The sequence below is a fragment of the Pectinophora gossypiella genome, chromosome 12 (genome assembly GCF_024362695.1).
Source record: "Pectinophora gossypiella chromosome 12, ilPecGoss1.1, whole genome shotgun sequence".
In the NCBI taxonomy this organism is placed as follows: Eukaryota; Metazoa; Arthropoda; class Insecta; order Lepidoptera; family Gelechiidae; genus Pectinophora; species Pectinophora gossypiella.
Window position 1 is genome coordinate 13,652,544 of NC_065415.1, and position 25,104 is coordinate 13,677,647.

At 37.9% G+C, this 25,104-nt stretch overlaps 1 protein-coding gene across 1 annotated transcript in view; it reads right to left on the reverse strand.

Annotated features, from left to right (window-relative positions):
• Positions 1-751: 751 nt before the first annotated feature.
• The window catches only part of LOC126371275 (spondin-2), a 75,712-nt gene continuing 51,359 nt past the window's right edge, over positions 752-25,104 (reverse strand). The window contains exons 3-8 of the mRNA XM_050016561.1: positions 12,476-12,675; positions 6,711-6,815; positions 5,570-5,749; positions 4,628-4,848; positions 4,117-4,304; positions 752-3,601 (exon numbers count right to left, since the gene is read on the reverse strand). Of these exons, the coding sequence (XP_049872518.1) occupies positions 3,372-3,601; positions 4,117-4,304; positions 4,628-4,848; positions 5,570-5,749; positions 6,711-6,815; positions 12,476-12,675 (1,124 nt within the window). The 3' untranslated portion in view covers positions 752-3,371. The remainder of the gene's footprint in view (positions 3,602-4,116; positions 4,305-4,627; positions 4,849-5,569; positions 5,750-6,710; positions 6,816-12,475; positions 12,676-25,104) is intronic.

Consider the following 25,104-nt stretch of genomic DNA (forward strand, 5'->3'; position numbering starts at 1 on the left):
CGTGTTAAAGTAACTTTATTTTTAATATATTCACCAATCTAACTGCTCCTGCGAACATGGCAGTGATCTAAAATCAGGTCACATCCATCCTTTGGGAGGCATGCCTGATACCAGACTGAAAACTGTAATTCGGTTGGTTCTCTTGGGAACCACAGTAACAAAAGTGTAACACGATCAATGAGGGACTTTAACAAAAAAAAATACAGATGGCGCGGTAGACCTGACTTCTACGCGATAATTCCCTATTTTTTCGTTGCTCGGGTACGGTCACGAGTACTAATATGTATATACTTTGGTACCATGTCACATTAACTTTTTTGACAAATTAAACCGTAAGTCTCATTAAATGTGATTCTAAAGTGGGTACATGATATTACTCACGACTGTACACATTTATTAAAAAATATAATGTAATGGCAGGGGCTTGTTCGCAAAAAAACGTTGAACGCAAGCGCCGGCGCCGCGCACGTTCGGCTTTCGGCAGCCGGCCAGCGCTGGCGTCGCGTCGCCGCGTCGTCGACGTCGCGTCAACGTTGCGCGGACGCTGACACGACGACGACGCTCGAAAGACGCTAGTGTAGGGATCTCTAACTTTTGATTTACAATTGTTTGAGAACTTTTACTGCTAAAGTACTCAGAACCTCGAAGTTCTGACATGGTTCCTCAATGTGAATGCACATAAAGTAAGGTTATGGTTAAGTAATAGGGATGCCACAGATAATTTCCCGCTAAATGAAACTCAACTGCAATATTATTTGAGATGTTTTTATTACTGAAATCAGAATAATTTACATTGTAAAAAATACACACACTCCAATTCAATAGTAACACTAAGGTTAACATTTCAGCTTAATTTGGTTCTATTTTACATTTTTTTATTAATATAGCTTTTTAACATTTACGAGTATTGTTATTTTTAGATATTTTCTTGATAATTTTAAAGTGTAGAAAAGAAACTATGTTGAACTTAAAGGTGCTCCCTTACTAGGAACATTCGCGTGAAATGTAACGTTTTTGAGCATTACATTACAATACTGCATAATTATCTGCTTATTAGCAGTTCTCGTCCCTCATCGATGTAATTCTCGGATCTATAACACTACACTGCAGGCGAATGTTCGCGGTGAGGGAGTACCGGGCCTTTATGCAATTCGAGTCGAAACATTTTCTTTCAATTTTGACTAATTTCTTTGGCATTTCTTGTTCCGCGTGATTAGTGATGTTCTTTAACTTATCGATAGTCGGTACGGGTTAAGCTTAAGCCAATGACATAATAGTCATATCAAAACTAGAAACGTGTGAGGTACAAAATTTTAAACGTCTAGTTCAGTAGCCGGACAATCAAGAACTACAGCTACAAGAGGATCGAAACACCAAATCGCTAAATAATTAAGCCTTTTAAAAACCGATCCCACATCGATAAGTTTGCCATCTCCCTTATTTCACAATGTTTTAACGTAAAAATGGAATTCATGCAAACAGACGCAACGCGTTTCAAAATAAAAAGCAACGTCATTCAGTCGCTAATAAAGTCGGAAATCTCACAGAAGGCTTTGTGACCTAACTAATAGGTATCTTATTTATACTTACCTACATCATTACATATTGTTTTTACACTTATCAGTATGAAAAATAAAAGCTGTATCTTTGGATTCATTTTACACAGACTAAAACAGTTAGCTACTCTTTATTGAATTACTGTCACAATGTTAAAGTACTTACTTAAACGATATGTATTTTTTTAAACTAAGTATACAAAATTGTCTGTTTCTTATTGTGATGATTGTGGTATATGTTAGTATGAAATGAACTTGTGGTAGGTACTACCGATTTGTAGTATTTGTAGTAACATAATTATTTCTCCTAATTTTATTTTAAGTTATACCTGTCATTTTCTTATCCGCCGAGAGTGAAAAGGACAGTTTATAAACAGTTGAAAGAAAAAGAAAAAGAAAAAAGCACTACCGACAATCTAAGAGCGTAGTTCTTAAATTTAGAGAGAGTTTTTTATGGAAACATGTAAATTTTAGGTCGTAATTTTACGTTTAGGAACGTTGGCGTGAACTCGACAGAATTAAGCCGACAACACCCGTCAGTTTGTATACCAGTGAGTTGCAAATTTGTTTCATCCGGATGATTGTTTAATTTACTTAATCATTTTAAAATTAATAGCTTTGACTCTTTCGTCTCTTTTCTTTTTGGCAGGAAAAAAATGACAGGTAGATATAACTTAAACTAAAATTAGGAAATGAATGCTGGAATCAACACCAGTATTTAACCACCCGTAAATGATGAAGGGTGAAGTTATGGTATTCAATATTACGTCAATAAGCAACAGACATTTTATCCTCCCAAAATATTGTCAGGGAACTATGTAATATAAGAAATATAGAATAGGTACAAACATCAAATGAATATATATTATATTTTTTTAACTTTTATAGCATAAGACACGATATCCCTTTGTACTAGAGCAGAAGATTGTAAATAAAACATTTCTAGCTACGACAAAATAAATATCAATTATGCTACAAAATACACGAGGAAGATGTTTTGAATAATTGATCTTAATGGATGGTAATATGAGGGTAACGAGGATACATGGGAATTATTGGGAAAAAATAGATGCCAAAGTCAAGTTTTTACTTAAAATCCTATATCTTAATACCTAACGATAATTGACAAAGAAACGAAAATGTATGAAGAAGCTTAACTAGGTACAGCCGAAAACAACCGAATTCTATCTATTCCGAACATCGACAGTCTCTTACTAATTTATTTTATACAACAATTTTATTGATTTATTTTTACACGCCACCAATTTACAGTTGAACAGAAAGGTCATTATTGTTGGAATAAACAAAAATTATACCATTGGACGGACAGACACAGATGCGAATGAAACTGAACTTAATAATGAAAATGAAAAGGAAAGTGCAGAGAAATATAAACTTAAAACTCGAACAAACGTAAGAGCTGCCATTGTAGTCACTAGTCCCACTGTAGTCGAATTACATAATCTCCGAAAAGCTAAACGCTTTGATGCTGGGATATGAACCAGTCAGAATTATGATAATTCGCCTGAAGATTGAAGCATCTCAACAACACTAGCCGTGCCGAATATTGCATTGGATGAACCTAGGACCAATGTTTATTTCGGTTGGATATTTATCTTTAGTTTTACTGTCAAAATGAAGTATCATAGATCCTTGAAAGAAAGAAGGAAATAAGAAAGAATATATCTACTATTATATTCTTCATAGATTCGATGAAGCTGCAGCAATAAATGAAGGCTTTTCACCTGAAATAGAACTAGTGACAGTAAATGGCAATACATTTTTGAAATCGGCCTGACTCATCAGGATTACATATTACGTCAGATTCTCACGCCAGTCGGGGGTCTCATGCCAATCTGGTGGTAAGGTTGCGGTGCAACTGGTGGTACACCATCGGGACTGTGTGGTTGGTGGACATGGGTTGCCATCTGGCTTTGGCTGGCGAAGGATCTTGCGTTTGCGCACGATTGTGCCGAAGCAGCCGCCGTCGTGACCCCGACATGAACTCCAATCGCCCCACTGCGATACTCGGCAGTCCCGCTGCTCTGTGACAGGAAAAAAAAATGTCATCATCATCTCTTTAGTGTTAACCCGTTATCACGGGACCGCTTACGTGAAGATATTTTCATGGAAAATAAATATTAATCCAGAAAAGTAACCAGGCTGACTTCGATAACGAGAAAAGAAAGTTAAACAGTGAAGCATTTCTAAATAGACATCTGTGACAATTTATGGATGCAAATCTGAATTGTATCACCACCACATTGGTAGTGTCAAGCAAGTCCCATACTTACTCCAGCAACAAGCAAATATCTCTCTTTTTGTGAGCTCTTTAAATCATAGTGCATTAACTTGATTATGAACTTAAACGTCACTTCCGTTTAGGCGAGATTTAAATCACAATTATCTCTAGCTCCCTCACTTTAATCTGCTATTGCTGTTATTACACAAACATAAACAGCCTAGGTATAAAATGACGCACTGTTGGGGATATGCTCCACCTTTCTCTTTCATTGCGTTTTGGTGGAGGAGTTTTACGTGGATTAATAAAAAATCTTACTTGATCTTTTCCGCTTCCTCCTCTCAGCAGGGTCGGCGTTGTCGTCAGCGTGGAGCCTGCGCCGGCGCCGCGCCCGGTACCGCCGCGCGAGACTCCTCAGCGCTGACCGCTCGCTCGCTGTCGGCCCCGATGATGGAAGCTGATTCGCTGACCGCGGCTCTTCTGTTGTATTGCCCGTAGTATTGGTTCTGGATTAAATATGTACATTTAGAGATACAAAAACTTTTACCTGTAAACCCTCACGGAATGAACAGAGACACAAATAATCACAAAATAACCTGCAAGCAATTTGGTTACGAAGACCAGAGATGGATGTGATAAATCATAAGTATGGAAACAGGTGACTAGCACCCTAGAACATAACAGAATACACAATCAGTAAAAGTCTTGAATAAATATAGGTACCTATAATAATTTCACCACTGTTTACAAATAATTCGCTGGGCTCAATGACTGTTCTTTTGCTCTTTGATTGTACCTATATTTATAGTAAACAAGTTTATCCACTTACAGAGAATAATACGCGTACGAAGAATCCGGTGTCGTCAATGAACCTTGGGCGTAGATCCTCGGAGCCTGCTCTGCTCGTTCCACTTCCTCAGCGATGGACAACGCTCTATTGCCGTCAAGCACGTCAATGCTGTTATGGCTCAGCTTGTCCAACTGAAGAACGTCGTATTTCTGGTCATCGCTGCTGCGGTGGAAGACTTCGGAGAGTTCGTATTCGCGGAGCTAGAGAGAAACAAATCATTATGAACAAAACGGCAAAATGGCGGTTTTTGTGGAAATCTGATGACGTCATCAGAAGAACTCTGCCCGTAATGCAACTGGATAGCATCCGAATTATTTTAAGTAACAAAACAAAAAACGATCTTCTTTGTTACTGGCAATAAATTTATTTTATTCTTATTTTTTGTTCTAATGACTGATTATAATCACTACATCACTACATAGAACATAGTATAAAACAAAGTCGCTTTTTCTGTCCCTATATCCCTATGTACAGTCATGATGAGCAATATAATGTACCCACTTTAGGACTCTGTCACACTAACATATTTGACATTTAGTGAAACTTACAGTTCAATTTGTCAAAAAAGTTAATATGACATGGTACCAAAGTGTATTCATATTAATGCTCGTGACCGTACGCTTAAATCTTTAAAACTACGCAACGGATTTTGATGCGGTTTTTTTTAATGGATAGAGTGATTCAAGAGGAAGGTTTATATTTGTAATAACATCCATTAAACAGTGGAGAAATAATGTTATTTTAGAGGTTTTTAATGTGATGTCGTAAATAATTTAATTTTTCTTCAGCATTGCATACGAGCGAAGCCGGGTCGCTAATTCCATATAAAAATGAAAATTTCGAGGCGGAAAAAAATCGGTTTGCTAGCACCCGTGTTTTTAATTTTCTTCATTATTTATTTGTAATAATGATCCTACTTACCTTAATAAACTGGAAAGTGGCAATCGGCGGTAGTCGTCTCAAGTGCGGGTAGAAGAAAGATCCGGCAGGATGTGAAGGATATTTGGACGTGATGCGGTAAGCTACTCCTTGAGGGGCTGTGGGCCAGTTCGGAGCAGTGAATGTGAACCCATTGTCGGTTCCGGCGTCCAGTGGATCCACCTGGGAATGACAATTACTTTAGCACTAGGGTACGAAGTTCCGGAGTAGTTAGTGTTCTTAATTGTAAAAACTGGGCATGTGTTGGGTGTAAATTCTGGTAGGGTTCCGTTAACAGAACAAAAGCTCACGACTAAATATCCCAATTGCGGTAGTCAGAGGTACATCTACCGCAAGATGATCTACCTAAGTATTCGCACCTCACCGAGCTCTCAGTAAGACTAATATTTCGACATCATTAAATTTTTGAATATAAAATTTCCTGAATTGATTAAAATTGCATTAATCCTTTCACGAACAGAGACCATGGGTCATTGATGGTTCATAATAGGTAATATGACACCTTGGAATCGGAACGTCCGTAGACGTTCTGTCCTTGAAAGTATTAAATTGCATTTTCCTCTAGCCAAAGGTTGCCAGGAAGAAAATGTTTGTATCTTTACGTGTCCGTTGTGCTCATTATATTTTCGCATTAATCGCAATAACATGGTTGTGCTTACTGTATAAGACAATTTTACTTACATATTTTACAATGTAAAACAATTTTGACAAACTACGGTTACGAAAAAATTACAACGGTTCCGTTTTCGCCAATTTGGCTAGGGAACCCTAAAAGCAAGTTTGCAAATTAAAGTTTGTGGGCAAAGTTCTGCCGCCGTTGTGGAAGTGAGGGTGAGAGTGGAAACTGTTGGAATTATTTTTATTACCCTCGTAACATTGAGGTAACTAATGGCCTTTGTGGTCCAGTGGTTGAGCGTTGGACTCACGATCCGGAGGCCCCGGGTTCGAACCCCGGTAGGGGCATGTCCCTAGTTTGGTTAGGACATTACAGGCTGATCACCTGATTGTCAGAAAAAGTAAGGTTTCGGACGGAAGGCACGTTAAACTGTTGGTTAGCAGCGTGTGGTGGAGTACGCTCCATATCCCCCCCTCGGCTATGTCGCTATGTTATGTATGTAGGTACCTCAATAGTAATGCTGTCCAGCCAATTGCCATCAACGCAGAGATCAAACCCGTCCACGCCGATGAACCAATCTGGGGACGGGATCATTCTCGCCATCAGTGATACCTGGAACAAAATTCACCATGAACAATACATACTCTTAACTTAACCAAACTATGGATCACAAAGACATTTTCCGTGAGCTTATTAAAGTGCATTTCTTCGAGGCAATGATAGGGAGATCGGGCCTTAAACCACCACCCGGGCCCAGTGGTGGTTTAAGGCCCGATCTCCCTATCCATCCATAGGGAAGGCCCGTGCCCCAGCAGTGGGGACGTTAATTAGCTAGTGATGATGATGATGTCCTGCACGATGACATTCGCGGCGCTCCGTGAGTTGTAAGGTTTGTGGACAAGTGGAAGTATGAATATTTGAATGGCGCGCTTTTCACGCTCAATTGGCCCTTCCAACCTTTTTCTTCTATTCTGTGGTCATATCTATTCTGTGGACTAAATGAAACTGCTAGTTGTTTTGCTTCAAACTCAGGTTCATATTGAGTAAGTAATTAATTTGAATTGAATTAGGAAGCGGCGACCGCGAAGCCGCAATTAGGTCATTTGCGGTTGTGAATTTACAAAACAAGAGTCAACTTCCTGTTAAAGCTTTTATTTACACTTTATTATGCGGAATGAGGATCATTGATAAAATGAGTCACATAACGTAACATCACGCCTGTAACCCCGAAGGGGTAGGCAGATATTTATAGTATATACACTCACGCCTCATCAGCTACTTATGTTTCATCATCATCAATTTAAGAGCCACGCTCTTGTCGGTGCAGCATTTTCCATGCTACTTTTTTAGGGAAAAATAGGGCAGTGGTTTCCCTCTTGCCTTCTGCCTCGCAGTACTCTGTCTGACGCAAGTGTAATGGCGCCCAGAGTAGTCTATTACGAAGCTATACTAGGACTCCTATCCTCCGCCTCTGAATAGTACTGACAGTTACTGCTGCCCTCTGTCAGGTCACTTATGTTTAAGTCCCATATAATATGGGGCGACCACGTATATCTATTATTATAATCCAAACATAAATTCAAACTCATAAAGTCTATGTATAGAGCCCGAAATGGGATTCTAACCCTACTACGATGTAAGTCATACGTTCTACGAACGAGACTGTCGCGAATTCATAAAATGATTAACTCTATTTACATTAAGGTGATCCGTTTTCCATACAAAAGTTGATGCATTACTACAGGAAAACGGATAGAGGAATATTGTTCTAAAACCAATAAATAGTAATATTTTAGTGTATTATTTTCGCGAACTGACAAAAATTTTGGGTCCGGATATAGGAAGTACCATATTTCAGACCCTCAATTTTGAATACAGGGGAATTAATACCTACTTATTCAAATACTTTTTTAGTTTTTTCTCGAATCGTTTCAATATTTTTTTCTAGGTTTGTGACGAATTGCTAAGAGAATTATTTTGTGTAAATTTAGCTAAATAAAATAATTGTAAAATTACTTAGAAATAATTCAGAATTCGTAAGGAAACAAAAGAATCACCCCTCATTTTATATCGGGGATTAAAAAATACAGTCTTAAATTTGCCCAAACTTTTCCAACCAACCAATTTAAATAAGTACTTACTTCCAAATTCAAAAACAAGGGTTGTTATAGGTATACCATCTTCCGTCATAACCAAAACAATGTAATAGACATTTTAATTGAATCGTTCTTAGTACATTGTTCCCTAGCAGATAAATCGGGTCGGTTCAGACAGTCGGTAATTACTACGTCTTTTGCAGACAATCGCACACGTCAGCTTGCTTTTGGCAGGTTACTGAGTTTCTGTGTTTTTCTGACGGAAAACGGAACGCGAATGGTTAAATCCGTGTAATTAACAGACCGTTCGTTGGTTGGAAATTGCACGTAAAATATACATAAATACATCATCATCTCCCTAGCAGTACCCCGTTTTTCACAGGGTCCGTTTACCTTACATGAAGATTTGACAGGTTAAGTTTTTTTTACAGAAGCAACTGCCTGTCTGACCTTCCAACTAGAAAGATTAGGTCACCTACCTCCGAAAATGCATTTCTCGGAAACGTGGGTTTCCTCACGATGTTTTCCTTCACCGCTGAGCACGTGATAATCATTTATGATCCAAACATGAATTCGAAAACAAATTCGACAATCATTGGTTTAGGCCTGTGCTGGATTCAAACCCACGACCTTAAAGTGAGAGGTAAGCATTCTTCCGACTAGGGCTACCACGGCTTCTACATAAATACATACTATCACGAATTCAAACTCATAAAGTCGAATTCAGTGGTTAAGAGCTCGGGCCGAAATTCTAATCCCTGAGTTACGCATTCTCCAAACAGGGTTATAACGGATTATACATGAAAAACTACATAATCCCGTGTATAAACCACAAAATATATACACATATAAAACAAACAACCCTAACACAAAAAGGAGACACGGGAAAACAGCAAACAACAGAAATTAGGCTTAACTGCCAATAAAACACAAACACTCACTGGATACGATAAAATTCCCATTTTATTGCACGACTCGATTCGAAAACAGTCGGTTTTTTTTGTCGACTGACGTATCGTAATTGTTGTTTGCTCGCAGGGGCATTAATTAGTGATGAAATACGATATTTAATACGGAAACTGTTTACGTTACTTCTCGCAGCTTATATTACCGTTTCTTTCTAACTCCCTGATTTCGAATGGTTAAAAGCGGATGATAACTTTTGTGGAGGAGAATAGGCGATTCTGCAAAAAATACTCTTTAAAATGATATATATTATGATACATAATTATTTATGTAGACTTAGTTATTCAGCAACAAATCGTGAGTCGATTTTAGTCCCCCACTGTATTTTATCACATTTAACCAGGACAAACATGGCCGTAGAAAAAGAACCCCGGGACAGAATCTGATAGAACTTTGCCAGAATCATAGAGAAAGCATAAGCTTTCATTACATATACGTCTCATCAGTGGAGGTTCTTGGACCAACTTTAATACAAATGTGCCCATTGTTATTTTTGACGGATTACGATTCTGTTCTTACGTTGGGCTTCCAATTTATATCTTAGATTCCAAATATAATATTTTTATATACTTGTCAATTATCCTATTATTGATAGTTTTTTTGTATTACCTATGCAATGTGTCGCGTCATCGTTCTAACATATCTACCAGTAGGTATTCTAAACTAAATTTGGACTAGTTAATCCGTTATCGTTAGACTAGGTAGTTATTATTTGCAACGTGATAATATTACAGATCGAGGCGATTAATTTAGTCGAAATCGATAATATGACCGTGACTATATTTTATCGCGCATGTTAAGCTTGGTGGAGTTGTTACTATTGCAGAACCTAGTTACAGTTCATCATTGTGGTACCTTAGGACAAGACGGGTTAAAAAGGCCACATGAAAACAATTAATCTAAAAAAGCAATATTGCTATTTGGCCTATATTTGGCATTTCATGTTATTGCGTACTTACTTTTATATGCGCAAATGTCAAATTGCAATATTGCTTTTTTAAATGAATTGCTATACGAAATATTTGTACGACACATTGCTATAATCCAAAACAAAAACTATCAATAGTTGGCTAGTTGATAAGTATATAAAAATAATATTATATTATATAAGTAATATAAAAGTAACTGTCAGTACTATTCAGATGCGGAGGACAGGAGTCGTAGCACGGCTTTGAAATAAACTACTCCGGGGGCTATCCCAGTCGCGTCAGACAGAGTACTGCGGGGCGGAAGGATAGAGGGAAACCACTACCATATTTTTCCCTAAAAAAGTAGCATGGAGAATGCTACACCTTTGCTAGCTTTTTATTAAATATCTCCTATACTTAAAGGTTGACTGGAAGAGATTGCTACTTAGCAATAAGGTCGCCTATTGTACTCATTCTATTTCTATTTTGTTTTGTCCTGTGTGTGCAATAAAGTGTTTGTTATGTTATCTTATGTTACGCCGACAAGAGTGTGGCTCTTAAATTAGTGATGGATATAAAAGTACTTATATATGTAAACTGTTTATGCGTAGTAACGAAACCCATGTCCATTCTGCACTTCACTTCCCATTCATGTTATTTGTTACGGCACAAATACCGAAATTTAATTGTAAAATTATTGCCTCGCTCCTGAAATACCCGATTATTGCGATCGGATTTTCAGTTATGATAATGATATCGGCAAAACGGCAGTTTTATTAGTTTTTGTAACGTAATTTATTTGTGCTTGCATTGGTATTGTACAGATAAAACTCGGTATTACCAAATTTACGAGCGCAAGTATCGAATTTACATAAATTGCGAATGATATAAATTATTTTCAACGCAAGTACTTTACTTATTTGACAACAATTTGTGTAATGCTGAAAACAGGTGCATATTCTTCCGAATCCTATATTCCGTTTTGTATGGATTTGTCGACTTTTTTATGTACGATAAAGATTTTTATTGTGTATAAATTTAGTAGTTGCAGTAGCAGTTGCAAATTACGTCTCACTAAATATTGCCTTTGCAGGCATATAATCATTTCACATAGGCAATAAAATAACTTAAGAGAGAGAAAACAATAAAAAGTCTATTCTAATACATACAATGCATAATGGATATTTATTTTTTAAAAATGTACTCCTGTTCCTAGTTGAGTAGAAAAAAAGTTTTGACCACACGGGCGGTATTTCTTCGTTATGTCGCCGCAACGGACCGTCGAATTGCATGCTTCGTAATTCGTATGTTATAATTTGCACCACGCCCAATTTCATTCAAGTCATTTAACTATAAATGTGTAGATACTATCCTTCTGCTAATATCCTGTTACAGACCGTTAGTTTTCGTTCGTTTGGAAGATATCTATGAGCTTTACTTATTTTCACGAGAATATATTAAAATTTCAGGTCATATAGGCAAACAAGTTTAGATTTTCTATATTTTAAATGGTTGGTAGACAAATAGGAATCCTTGTTACGGTATTATTCACTAGCAAATATTGGCCCCGATTCCTGCAGACACCTCCTAATTGTACTTTAAGTTATACCTGTCATTTTCTTATCCGCCGAAAAGGAAAGGGACGGATTATTGACAGCTCTAAATTTTAGGAAGAATGAGTAAATGAATGAATAACCCGGGCGAATCAAAAAAGTACCTCGCGTGTGTTGTCAACTTAATTCTACAGAATTAAGTTATTGACCAATGTAAAATTTTTAAACGGTTGTTTTAGATTTGTGCTTAAAATTGACGTGTGTTCCATAAATTTTAAGCTTGTCGATTACCCGTCCCTTTCCTTTTCGGCGGATAAGAAAATGACACATATAACTTAAAATAAAATTAGATGGTATTTACAGGAATTAGCACCATTGTGTCCCATCTATTTTATCAAAACTAAATTAAAAATATTCATTTTGCACGCTAGATCGCATTGGAACAGCGTAGCAGAGTATGCGTCATACCACCATCAGTTGATTGAGGGGAGGATTGTGTCCAGCAGGGCAAACATGCCGCAACGTGATAGAATTATCGATCGATTTAATAAATTTTGCCGAAATCGATAAGTTTGTTTTTTCACTAACATGCGTACCACGTGATTTTGTTCGTATTTTGACAGAACAACATGACATATTTGGGTTCAACCGACAAAACAACATAATTATCTCCTCCCCTCTCCGTCCTCCATCCATACCCCGTCACCATATTTAAATGTACATGCTGATAACTGATAAAATATACTCACCCTAGAATGATTGCCATCAACGAAAAACTCCGCTTCAGTTCTCCCCGACCCCTGCGTGATCGCCGGCGCATCAAACATGTCGAGCCTGCCCGGACCGGAGCCGAGCGCGTCCGACCGTCCGGTCTCCGCGAATTGCCGGACGGCCGGCGACACACGCCGTCCTAACCGGAACAGCGTGTACGCGCGGTCGTGTGATGCTCCTGAGGGCAAGGAAATATTCATGGTCAGTTTTTCAATCAATCAATAATACTTTATTGCACAACGACATATACAAAGGACATAAACATACGAATAAAAACATAAGCACAATAGGCGGCCTTATTGCTAAACAGCAATTTCTGCCAGGCAACCTTAGAATAGGGGGAAGTTTTCATCATATAAGTCTTTAAAAAAATAATATATAAAAATAATAATAATATATAAAACAATATAATATTAATAATGTTAAATGCTGACCTGCAAACTGTAATACCATTTTTATTGCGAATAAAATAATTATGATTATGAATTATAAATTTAGCTTATGCTTTTGCCATATCAGGGGCCTTTAACGGCTCATTAGTAACCCTGACACCAGGGTTGACGGGGTTGGTAATCCACCTCACAACCCACACGATAGAAGAAGAAGCTTACTTACAACTTAATTCCCTTATAGTACACATAACTTACTTAACCCTTTACGTCGCGCGGTCGGGTAATAAATCTACTTATTAGATGTAACAAGCCATGGGATTAAGTAAACTTGCAGAAGATACTGAGTGGTAGGTGATCGGTTCACACACTTTAGAAAGTTCGTCATGCTCGACTCGCAACAAAAATAAATATAAATAGGTACTTAGAATATTGATTTAAGGCAAAAACAAGTTCATCCACCCGTATAGTTTACTTAGCTCTTTTTTGAAATTCTGAAAGACACAAGAAACCCTGACACCAGGGTTGATGAGGTTGGAAATCCACCTCATAACCCACACGATAGAAGAAGAATGAAATCTAAATATTTATGTAAGTATACAAAAAGGAAATAGGTACTTTAAGTCCGAGACAAACTGAAATAGCGGAGTTAAACTAATGCAAGAATTATACGAGATTTATTTTCTAGAAACGAGAAGTAGTTTTTAAAGAAATAAGCAAAGGAGCAAGTTTTATTGCAGACACCTTGTTTTTAATATTCAAGTCTTATTTCTTACAAGGAGGCGGGATCAGGATGAAATATTCTTATCCGATGACGCCTTAAGCCAGGCGCGCACTACGAGTTTTTCGCCGCACGGCAGAAAAGAGCAGCGGCATAATGTGGCACTGTAATACTGCGCCGCTGCGGCGGCTCTGCCGTCATGTGCGCGCAATACAATTTAAAACTGTTTGGTACAGAATTACATTACGACATTATGCCGCTGCTTTTTTCTGCCGCGCGGCGAAAAACTCGTAGTGCGCGCCTGGCCATAGTCTTTTTTTGCTGGGAAAAATATTTTTGTATTTGCTAACTGTGATCCTTTAAAACTATTTTTGTAAACATAAGCCTGTTTCTCGCTGGGATAAGCATAATGGAATTCCATTTGCTTGGGTCCTGCCACACTTCTCTTGCTTCCTCGACATTCAAATCGTTTCATACACGCACGCCGGTTCAGATTGGATCGTACTAAACCTCTTCTAAGGACAACTCCAATTTGTCCAATGTACGTCCTTTTAGGTGCTAGGGATGTGTTTTTTGTGCAGAAAATCTATAATAAGTCACGTCAAAGATAGTCGATTGACATATTCGTTTGCAACTTGGCTAAGGCTAGGTCCAGTATAAATGCAATAAAACTGAATAGTAACTAAAAGTAATTTTAAATATACATTTCTTCTTCTTATCGTGTGGGTTGTGAGGTGGAATACTAACCTCATCAACCTTGGAGTCAGGGTTATTACTGAGCCGCCAAAGGCCCCTGACATGGCTCATGTAACGACTACATACTTACAACAGTAAGTAGTAACCGGGATCAACGGCGTAACGTGCCTGCCAAAGCACGGATCATCTTACTTTTGGATAATCCGGTGATCATCCTGTAATGTCGTAACTAAACTAGGGATCACAAAGTGATTGTTCAGGTCTCACAGAATACCAGCGTCGCGGCTCACGCCGCGGCATAAGCTGAGTGAGGACCTTTTATACGGGACGCCATCCGCTACACATGGGTAAGCCGACATGACGTCACATTTAATTTAGGTATAAGTTTCTGTATTCGTTCTCCATGTTCTATATAGAAAATATTTCACGTGTGCGTTATTTGTCTTTTGATGTGATTTCATTGTAATGTATATATATTTAATCCGTGTGTGTGGTGTCCTAAATAATAAATGTTTCTTTCTTTCTTTGTTGTGATATGTCCCCACAGGGATTCGAACCCGGGGCCTAAGGATCGTGAGCCCAACGCTCCACCGCTGGACCACGGAGGCCGCTTAAAATACATTTAAAAATACGTTGCCGACTTATTTCCACCGAGAGAGCCTGATGAAGTTTTATTAAATCTCAGACGAAGCTAAGGGGCGATGGGGTAACAAATTACTTCGTAAACAAATGTTGGAAAAATTAAAAACTTGTACAATCTTCGGAACTTTGTAACCGGCCCGTTGTAATCTGAAGTTTTTTTTGTTAACGTTATCAGCCAAAACAAGGGCGATTAAACATTCATTTGAAGTGAGATTGGCTCTTTAAAGGTTGATGTTCCGGCATAGAATAAACAAAAAGAAAAGTAATGTTTATTTCTCTTAAATATGATGTAGGCCTGTGGCCTTAGTTCACTTACTGTACATATTTCGTAAAAGTGAAATATCTATTTATCTGTTGACCGTTATTGCCCTAGGATTAGCTCTAGCACTATCCCGTTTTTCACAGGGTCCGCTTACCTAATCTGAACATTTGACAGGTCCGGTTTTTCGCAGAAGCGACTGTCTGATTCTCCAACGCGCGAAAGGAAAACCAGCCCAATATACGTTAGGTCACATACCTCCGAAAATGCATTTCTCGGGAATGTGGATTTCCCACTATGTTTTCCTTCACCGCTGAGCACGTGAATCATTTATGATCCAAACGTGAATTAGAAAACAAATTCGATAGTCATTGGTTTAGGCTTATGCTGGATTCGAACCTGCGACCTCAAAGTGAGAGACAAGCGTTCTAGCAACTAGGCTACCACGGCTCTGCTCACACGTTTCGCTGGACCGACGACCATAGACTATTTCTAAGGATAGACTTAGTGTATTTACTGCGATAGCCAAAGTCGCGTTTGAAAAGCTAGTTATCAATACAAACAAGGCGTGGCGCGGTTATTCGTTACGATACGATTCCCATTAAGCGAACAGAATGGAGAATAAACATCGGAAAATAAATAACGTTAGAAATGCTGCAACAATTCCTTGCTAAAAGAAAAAAAATACCGTGCCATTTCTAGTGGGAGTGCAAACGACGCACGAACATGGTCTATGGCTATAATACTTTTTTTGGATTTTATATACAATCTCCTTAGTTTGTACGAATAGGCTTGTTTCTAACTAGTCAAATCAGTTACTTTTTACTAAACGTCAGGCTTTTTGGCGGGAAACGGGAACGGGACAGTTGCTTTCTTCATTGAATAATCTAAATAATTAATACGAAGTGGTGTTTTGTGGTTAATTATCGCATTAAGCCAGTCGGAAGACATTCGCGAGTGTTATTATATCGGAGTATTCAATAAACAAAGTGTATCTGCCTATTTTCGCTTCGTGCCAGAAATCCGCTTCATAACTCGAAAGTTTATGCGGACTTTTGAGTTAATTCGTTTGGGTTTCGGAGTAGGAGTCTACTCCGAGGGTGGGTTTAGGTTAGGTTAGGTTAGGTTTCATCATCATCACCTTTCATCATTTCATTAATCATCAAGAAAAAAAATACGTAAGACATGGCTGTATGGGCGTAGTTCCCTTTGCCTTACCCTTCGGGGAAAACAAAAAAAAAAACTGAAATTACTATGGAATAGGTTTGAAAAAGCAAACTATCGTCATAGAAAAACGTGATAAATCGTCAGATAAGTCCGACATTACGTTTTTCATGTTTCAAATTAAATATAAAAAAGAAAACGTTTATAAGTTTATAATGTATTTAAGGTCTGTGGGACTCTAGGCCACCTGTGATAGGGGCTCCATTTTTAGACCGTGAATGAATTGTCATCCACTCGAAAGACGAATAAAGATCAAGATTTTTATATAAGGTACAGTTATAAATACATACGTACATATATACATAAACTCACGCCTATTTCCCACCGGGGTAAGCAGAGACTAAAGAATTCCATTTGCTTCGATCCTGACACACTTCTCTTGCTTCCTCCACATTCATCAAACGCTTCATTCACGCACGTCGGTTCAGAGTAGATCGTACTAAACGTTTTCCAAGGACATCTCCAATTTGGTCAATGTAAGTCCTTCTCGGTCTTCAATCAATCAATCAATCAATAATACTTTATTGCACAACGACATATACAAAGGACATAAACATACGATTAAAAACATAAGTACAATAGGCGGCCTTATTGCTAAATAGCAATTTCTGCCAGGCAACCTTAGGGTGAAAGAAGTTAATGTATTGGAGCACGGGCTGGTGCAATAAACATATAATGACACGAACAATATAAAAAGAAAAATAAAATAAAATAAGAAAATAGTAATAATAAATAATAAATATTATAATAAATAAAAAATAGTAGTAATAATAAAAATATATATATATACATACACATACATACATACACACATATACATACATACAAATAGCCTATACTATACAATATAACAGTACACACAACACCCACCTGTTACAGTAACAGTAACAGGTCTTCCTACAGTTATAAATAAATGTTGCAGTAATAGTTGCAAATTACGTCTCACTAAATGTATCATTTGCTGGCATATACATTATACATATTTCACACAGGCCACGAAATAACATAAGAAAGAGAGAGAAAACAAAAATTTATAAAATGAAAGACGGTCGTAAATTATAATAAACAAGCATAGATTTGGTTTTCAATACAACGAGTTATACTTTTTCAGCACGCATTGGTAGAAAAATAAGTTCCCACTTTTCCATCTACTTTGCAAATGTGTCAAATTTTGGCAAGAGTCCATTTGTGGTGGGCTCCTTTGTAATGCAGACACCTAGGCTATAGGTAGTCTAAACACAGATAGCCTATGCTTAAATGCGGCGCTGATGTCTTCTTCTATCGTGTGGGTTGTGAGGTGGATTACCAACCCCATCAACCCTGGTGTCAGGGTTACTATTCAACCGCCAAAGGCTCCTGACATGGCTCATGTAACGACTACTAACTTGCATCAGTAAGTAGTAACCGGGACCAACGGCTTGACGTGCCTTCCGAAGCACGGATCATCTTACTTTCGGACAATCAGGTGATCAGTCATGTCCTAACCAAACTAGGGATCACAAAGTGACCCCTAAGTCACAAAGTGGCGCTGATGTGTGAACGGTACATACTCTTCATAAGACCGCAGACATCATTGCGGACCCACCATACCACTAGCCCTACCCCTGGTGGTAGGGTGGGTCCCAAACCATACCACCATAATGATGTGACAAAGTACTCGTATGGTTATTTATCTATGATTATTGTTTCCGCAACTATTATTATCTATTTGTTGCAATAATGTAAGTCTTATCATGCAATGGAAAAGTTTATAAACTACATCGAAACGTTTTGGTTGAAAATACATTCCCCTGTAGTATTTAGCGTTTTCGGTGAGCGCCATCGAACAACCAACGTTTTAGAATCATTTCATTCGAAAATAAATAAATTACTTAACAAGAATACTGTGACATTAATGCGTTTACTGAATGTATTACATAAGATTCATGATGCAAATATGGTACCTAAAAAACGGCGAATAAACCAAATTATCAACGACGATTTTATAATTGATGTACAAATGCAATTAGTCAACAAAGAAATTACCATTGGTCATGCATTGGACAAATTGCGTACATAATATTTTTTTTATTCTGTTCCTTTTTAATTTTTAATGTGTATTAATAGCGGTGTATCCATTTTAGTTTATTTGCTGTAAATAATAATAAGTGTATGTATATGTCAAAACTTTTGTTTTAATAATGTTTTAATTTTTAATAACAACACTATTACTTGATGGCATGATGGTGGTATGGTTTGGGACCCACCCTACTACCAGGGGTAGGGCTAGTGGTATGGTGGGTCCGCAATGGCAGACATAAGTATCCCAACAAAAAAAAAACATGTAAAAATGTTGCCAATACGAGATCATATCGATCACAATGTCAAAAAGTCTCATGTAGCGCCAAGTTTCTAACTCTACACGTCCTAATTATACAAACTATAAGTTCACAAACTCTACACGTTAGGCAAAATTTGGGGCGTGTCCGTTTCGTCCGTTTCTGCCGTGCCCCCAGATTACAAGTTAATTTCAATTTGATATCTTCCGCATTTCCGAGAAAAGGTCTTGACGGACGGATGGACAGCAAAGTGATCCTATAAGTGTCCCGTTTTTCCTTTTGAAGTTGGGAACCCTAAAAAACACAAAAACGTTATACCTTTTGCGTATGTCTATGTATGTCATCCTGGCCAGTTTGTTTACATAACCCACGATGCAGTGATTCACCGATATCCCAGGGTACTGAACTCGGGAGTTGCCAATTGGCAGTGTTACAAAACTGTGATAAACACTAGGGTTGCTAGATATTCGGAATATTCGTCACTGGGTTATAGATAGACGAGAATGGGTAAAAAATTAATGGGTAGACTTGTTGACTGAATTCCTAACAGATAAGTTGACGTAAATACTTAAGTAAGTGTCGATTTTAGACAAAACAACGTACGTAACATAACATCACGCCTATATCCTATAACGATTTGAACGCGAAATCTCTTCAACTAGATATATTTTCAGATTCACAGCGAGCTCTGAAGAGCAAACTGACAAGACACTATCTCCATCAAAAATTTGTTAAATTAGTATAGTTTATTTGTTTTTTGTACCATCTAGTGCAATAATATCATATATTAGTGTTATTAATAGTGAGATTTTAGCTGTTGAGAAGTTAGTCTCAACAGACTAGATGTTGTTTTCTTTTTATGGCGAATGTTGTGTTCACTTGTAATAGGCTTACTCATAAGTACTGTTTTACTTTGTTTAATTATGTTCTAACTAAATGTTATAATGTGCATAGCTGTAAGTGATCCATAAATAAATAAATAAATAAATAAATAAGGGGTAGCCTCACCAGTTAAGTTTAAGTTCCACGTAATATGGGGCGAGTCTATTGTCATTAATCGGGCACGAATCCTAGAAACCACGCAAATGCGACAATATTTCTTTTTTTCAATCGACTTCTCCTTACCTATCGACCTGTAAGCAAAGCAAGTCTTTTTTCAACATTGAACTAAGGCATAGAATAGGGTAGTTTCCAACTAGTTAAATCAGTTACTTTTTACTAAACGTCTTTTTTTTTTGTTTTTTTTTTTTGACGTGACTTATTTTAGATTTGCCGCAGATGGCATTAACTACTTGGCCGGAGTTTACTAAACGTCAAAACACGAAACTACTATGGAATTTGCATGAAAAAGCAACCTCATAGGAAAACGTGACAAATTGTCGCACTTATTAGTAAACTACATTTTTTTTTAATTCATATTTAAGTTACTTAAATAGAAATAAGAAAACGGTTTTTGACACCTGTCTGTATTAAGTAATCAGAATTTCATAATTTATCTTTGACCTAGGAAACTCCAATACTCGTAAACAATAGCACTACATTGGAAGATACACTATCCGCTCCGCACCAATAAGAACTTGGAGCAGGAATACCTCCCCCCCCCTGTATTTTTTGCTAGACTGATTTGTGTTTTAACGACAATTGCAAAAGGTGCAAATCAGTTTCGGCAAAAATTGCAGATACGTCAGTTCGCGACGTCAGCAACGATTTAAGCCGTTAGTTATTAATGAGTAAGGGAGCTCGCGCGAGCTGTCTGTCTCACTCACACGTATGGTAATACGCACACGGTAACGGCTTTTCGTTTTATTGAGTAAAGTGATAAAAGAGCCATACTGTCTGTCATACGATCCCGACGACCCGATTACTTTAGCCATAAGGGCGGCCAAGCAGCGACACTTTTTTCGCGACACCAAACACTCCTGGACGTGGACTCCGCTGGCGTGGTTGACGATATCACTCAATCAGCGCTTATCGCTATCGACCCACTAGGGTCGATTAATTCTTTCAAATATTTTTCTTCTCAGACGACGTCCTGAGCCGAGGTTCGCGCCCAACTGGGCACCCTCAGGGCTCCCCATTTGTCTGGCCCAGTAGTTAATGCCACCTGCGGCAAATCTACAATAAGTCACGTCAAAAAAAAAACAAAAACAAAAGGCATACTGTGATAAAACAAAACACGCCACAAACAACATAACCTATAAAAATTGCATTGTAACATTAATTAGATGAATTGTCGCTCGTGCGTGATTATCAGATAAAAACCTCGAAAAACCTTGTTGATTTTTGTTTTTTTCCTGTTTGTGCAATAAAGTATTTGTTATGTTATGTTAAAAACCCCATCCGTTCTGTCCCACCGGAAAATCTTGGATATGTTCCATTGATAAGTTACAGATTACATTAACTATTTCGAATGGTAGACAAATGACCATCGTTTCATAGATTTAGTTCCTTCATTCTTATCGTGAATTATGAAGTCGACTTGTTGCTCGTTTTTCTCTTTTGGTTCATTTCACTCTGATTAATTCAGATACGTTTTCTTTTTACCTTTTCTACTGGACTTCATTCGACTTGTCAGGGGAATAAAAAGGCCATATTGAATCAATTCAGCTTCTTCTTCTATCGTGTGGGTTGTGAGGTGGAGTACCAACCTCATCAACCAATCAATTCAGCTTAAAAATCTATTTGAAATTTGTTGTTTACACTTATTTTTGTATGCGCAAATGTAAAATTCAAATGGCGTTTTTCATGTGAAATGCTCATCAGCTCACGACTATATCTCAATCACAGCGTAGTCACAGCTATCTATATCCATCGCAAGATGAACTAAGTACCCACACCTCACCGGGCTTTCTGTTAGGCCAATGAGATAAGTGGTGAGCCGTATCGTCTGCATTGGTCGAGCCAACTGTGTTAGTGAAAAGTGCACTTAAGATTTAATAACACATTGGCCCCGATTCCTGCAGACACCGCCTAATTTTATTTTAAGTTATATCCGTCATTTTCATATCCGTCGAAAAGGAAAGAGACGGATGATTCACAGCTCTTAATTTTAGGAAGAATGAGTAAATGAATGAATAACCCGGGCGAATCAAAAATGTATGTCGTTGGTATGCAATCCGTTTGACGTGCTGTGTACTTAACTGTGTCGGGTTATTGACTGATGTTAAAATTTTTAGACGGTTGTTTTATATTTGTGCTTAATATTGAGGTGTGTTCCATAAATTTTATGCTTGTCGATTACCTGTCCCTTTCCTTTTCGGCGGATAAGAGTATGACAGATATAACTTAAAATAAAATTAGATGGTATTTACAGGAATTAGCACCATTGGTGCAAGTTCGGTACCGGGGTTCAAACCGGCGTTCCCTGTTGGAGAAGCAAGCCGATGAACCATAGGACTACTGTGACTACTCACATAAACATTGTCTTGTGAAATCGTATTCATTCATCATATCCCTAGCAATATCCCGTTTTTCATAGAACCCGCTCTCCTAACCTGAAGATTTGACAGGTCCGGTTTTGTACAGAAGCATTTTTTTTTGACGTGACTTATTGTAGATTTGCCGCAGATGGCATTAACTACTTGGACGGACAAATGGGGAGCGCTGAAGGCTCTCACCCGGTACAACGTTAAAGACAACAGGCCTGAGGGTGCCCAGTTGGGCGCGAACCTCGGCTCAGGGCGTCGTCTGAGAGGAAAAATATTTGAAAGAATTAATCGACCCTAGTGCGTCGATAGCGATAAGCGCTGAATGAGGAAAATCGTCGACCACGCCGGGCGGGGTCGGTATCGGGGCTCTTGTACAGAAGCGATTGCATGTCTGACCTTCTAATCCGCGAAGCGATAACCAACCCAATACAAGTTAGATCACATACCTCCGAAAATGCATTTTTCGGGAATGTGGGTTTCCTCACGATGTTTTCCTTCACCGCTGAGCACGTGATACTCATTTATGATCGAAACATGAATTCAAAAACAAATTCGAAAATTAGTTTAGGCCTGTGCTGGATTCGAACCAGCGACCTCAAAGTGAGAGGCAAGCGTTCTAACAACTGGGATACCATGGCTTCATAATTGTTGTATTCATTATTATTATAATAATGTATTTAGCACCCCTATTAAATACGTATCAACTATCACTCTCCACTGAATCGTTTTGTTTTGCACCACTCTGACATTTGCATGTTTATTTATTACACTCGTCCAATATCCACTTGTCTTGATTTAATTTGTTCTGTCATGTATAATTTAGGCTTAATTTTATTCTCATGTGTAAAACGTTTATTTTTATTTAAATATTTATCCCTTCAGAGGAGATATATGGACATGAATTAGCATCTTATTTTGTTGTTGTGACTTTTTAAGAGGAATTACGATTCATGAGTAAAAGGTATGAGTTTAGGCTTATAAATGTAAAGCTTTTTTAATTTTTTCATTGTTTGTGGCTCTTCCCGATTAGGTATCGAATCATCAGATGTAAGTTTTTTTTTTTAATTACTTCTTTAGGCTATGACATTCACAATAAGGTCAGTCGCCCTTAGGACGCGTTTTAGTAAGAATTCGGCTCGTATTTGTACGATTGGATAGACTGCTCTACGACCGACAACTCGCAACCAAAACCTCTTCTTCTATCGTATGGGTTGTGTGTAGAATAACCAACCTCATCAATCCTGGTGTCAGGGTTACTGTTGAGCCGCCGAAGGCCACTGACATGGCTTATGTAACAATTACTCACCGTGACCAACGACTTAACGTGCCTTCCGAAGCACCGATCATCTTACTTTCGAACAATTAGGTAATCAGACTGTAATGTCCTAACCAAATTAGGGACCCAATGTGCACGCATGACAGTCACATGCATGAGCAATAGTATGTACCCACTTTAGAACTCTGTCACATTAATATATTTGACATTTAGTGTGACTTACAGAACAATTTGTGAAAAAAGTTTAATGTGACATGATGCTAAAGTAGTATTCGTGACCGAATGTATGAATCAAATTCATAATATGAAAACAGATTACAGTGCGACCAGCCTAAGAGTTCGAGTCAGCGTCCTGGCATTTGCTCATTTGCTGGAGGGCGTATGGAGACTACTTCATCTCGGTACTTTATTGACGAAGCGTATGGGCTAGTAGCCAACCCAGTTATCAGTTTTGAAGTCGCCCGAAGGCCTCTAGGTTTTACGACAATACCCAGACTGAATCGAGGGTTTATAGGTAGATTACGAGAGATGTTGTTCTATTTTCGAATATATTTAATTTCATAAAAAGTAATCGAAACTCTTCGAATCGAATTATCGTTCAACAGAACAAGAGTGTCATGAAATATTATATCTGAATTTAAAATATTATACAGACGTTGAGATGATTTTTTTAAATAATAAGGTTGGTACAACTGCTAACGATGTTCGAGTGGCTACCTAACTTATATGTTTTATTTACTCCTAAACTACGTGCTGTAGAGCTGTCCAGCATAAAAGGATAATTTAGTTGTTTTCTAATACTTAGGAGAGAAAAATAATAGATCACGGACAATTAATAAGTCTCGACAAATTCAGAAAAAAATCATAGAAGGGAAGAAAGAAAAAGAGGAAGGGGAAGACCAAGAAGAGTTTACAGTCTTCTTCTACTATGAGTATCGTGTGGGTTAAGAGGTGTATTACCAACCTCAGCAACCCTGGTGTCAGGGTTATTATCGAGCCGCCAAAGGTCCCTGACACGGCTCATGTAATAACGTGCTTATATCAGTAAGTAGTAACTGGGACCAACGACTTACAAAGCCTATCGAAGGACAGATAATTTTACTTTCAGACAACTTTCTTACTTTTACTTTACTTTCTTTTAGTTTACAGTCTCTTCTATCGTGTGGGTAGTGAGGTGAATTACCTACCTCATCAACCCTGGTGACAGAGTTATTACAGCGAACGTCAGGGTCAGGGTTAGTTTACAGTGAACGTCGTGTAAAGAAATCAAAGAATTGGCCTTTTATAGACATGAGTGGATACTACACCGACAGGAGCGTGGCTTTTAAATTAATCATGACTTAGGAAAGGAGAGAAGCTTTTGTTCTGAAGTGAAATGAAGTAGTCTACTAATAACATATTTATTATTACAGTTATGTTTTGATGGGGAGTGGCGGAACTTAATAGTTCCGAATTTCCTCCAACTTTGCTTGTTTACCGCCTAAGGATCAGCGGATTAAGTACAAAAGCATGTTTCTCCCCAAGATCAGTTTCTTGGTAGCAAAAAGCCTCTATTTACGAATACTCTCATATATTATAGTGTCGTGAATGCTTCTCACTTTAATGAATCCAGCACAGGCCTAAACCAATGATTGTCAAGTTTGTTTTCGAATTC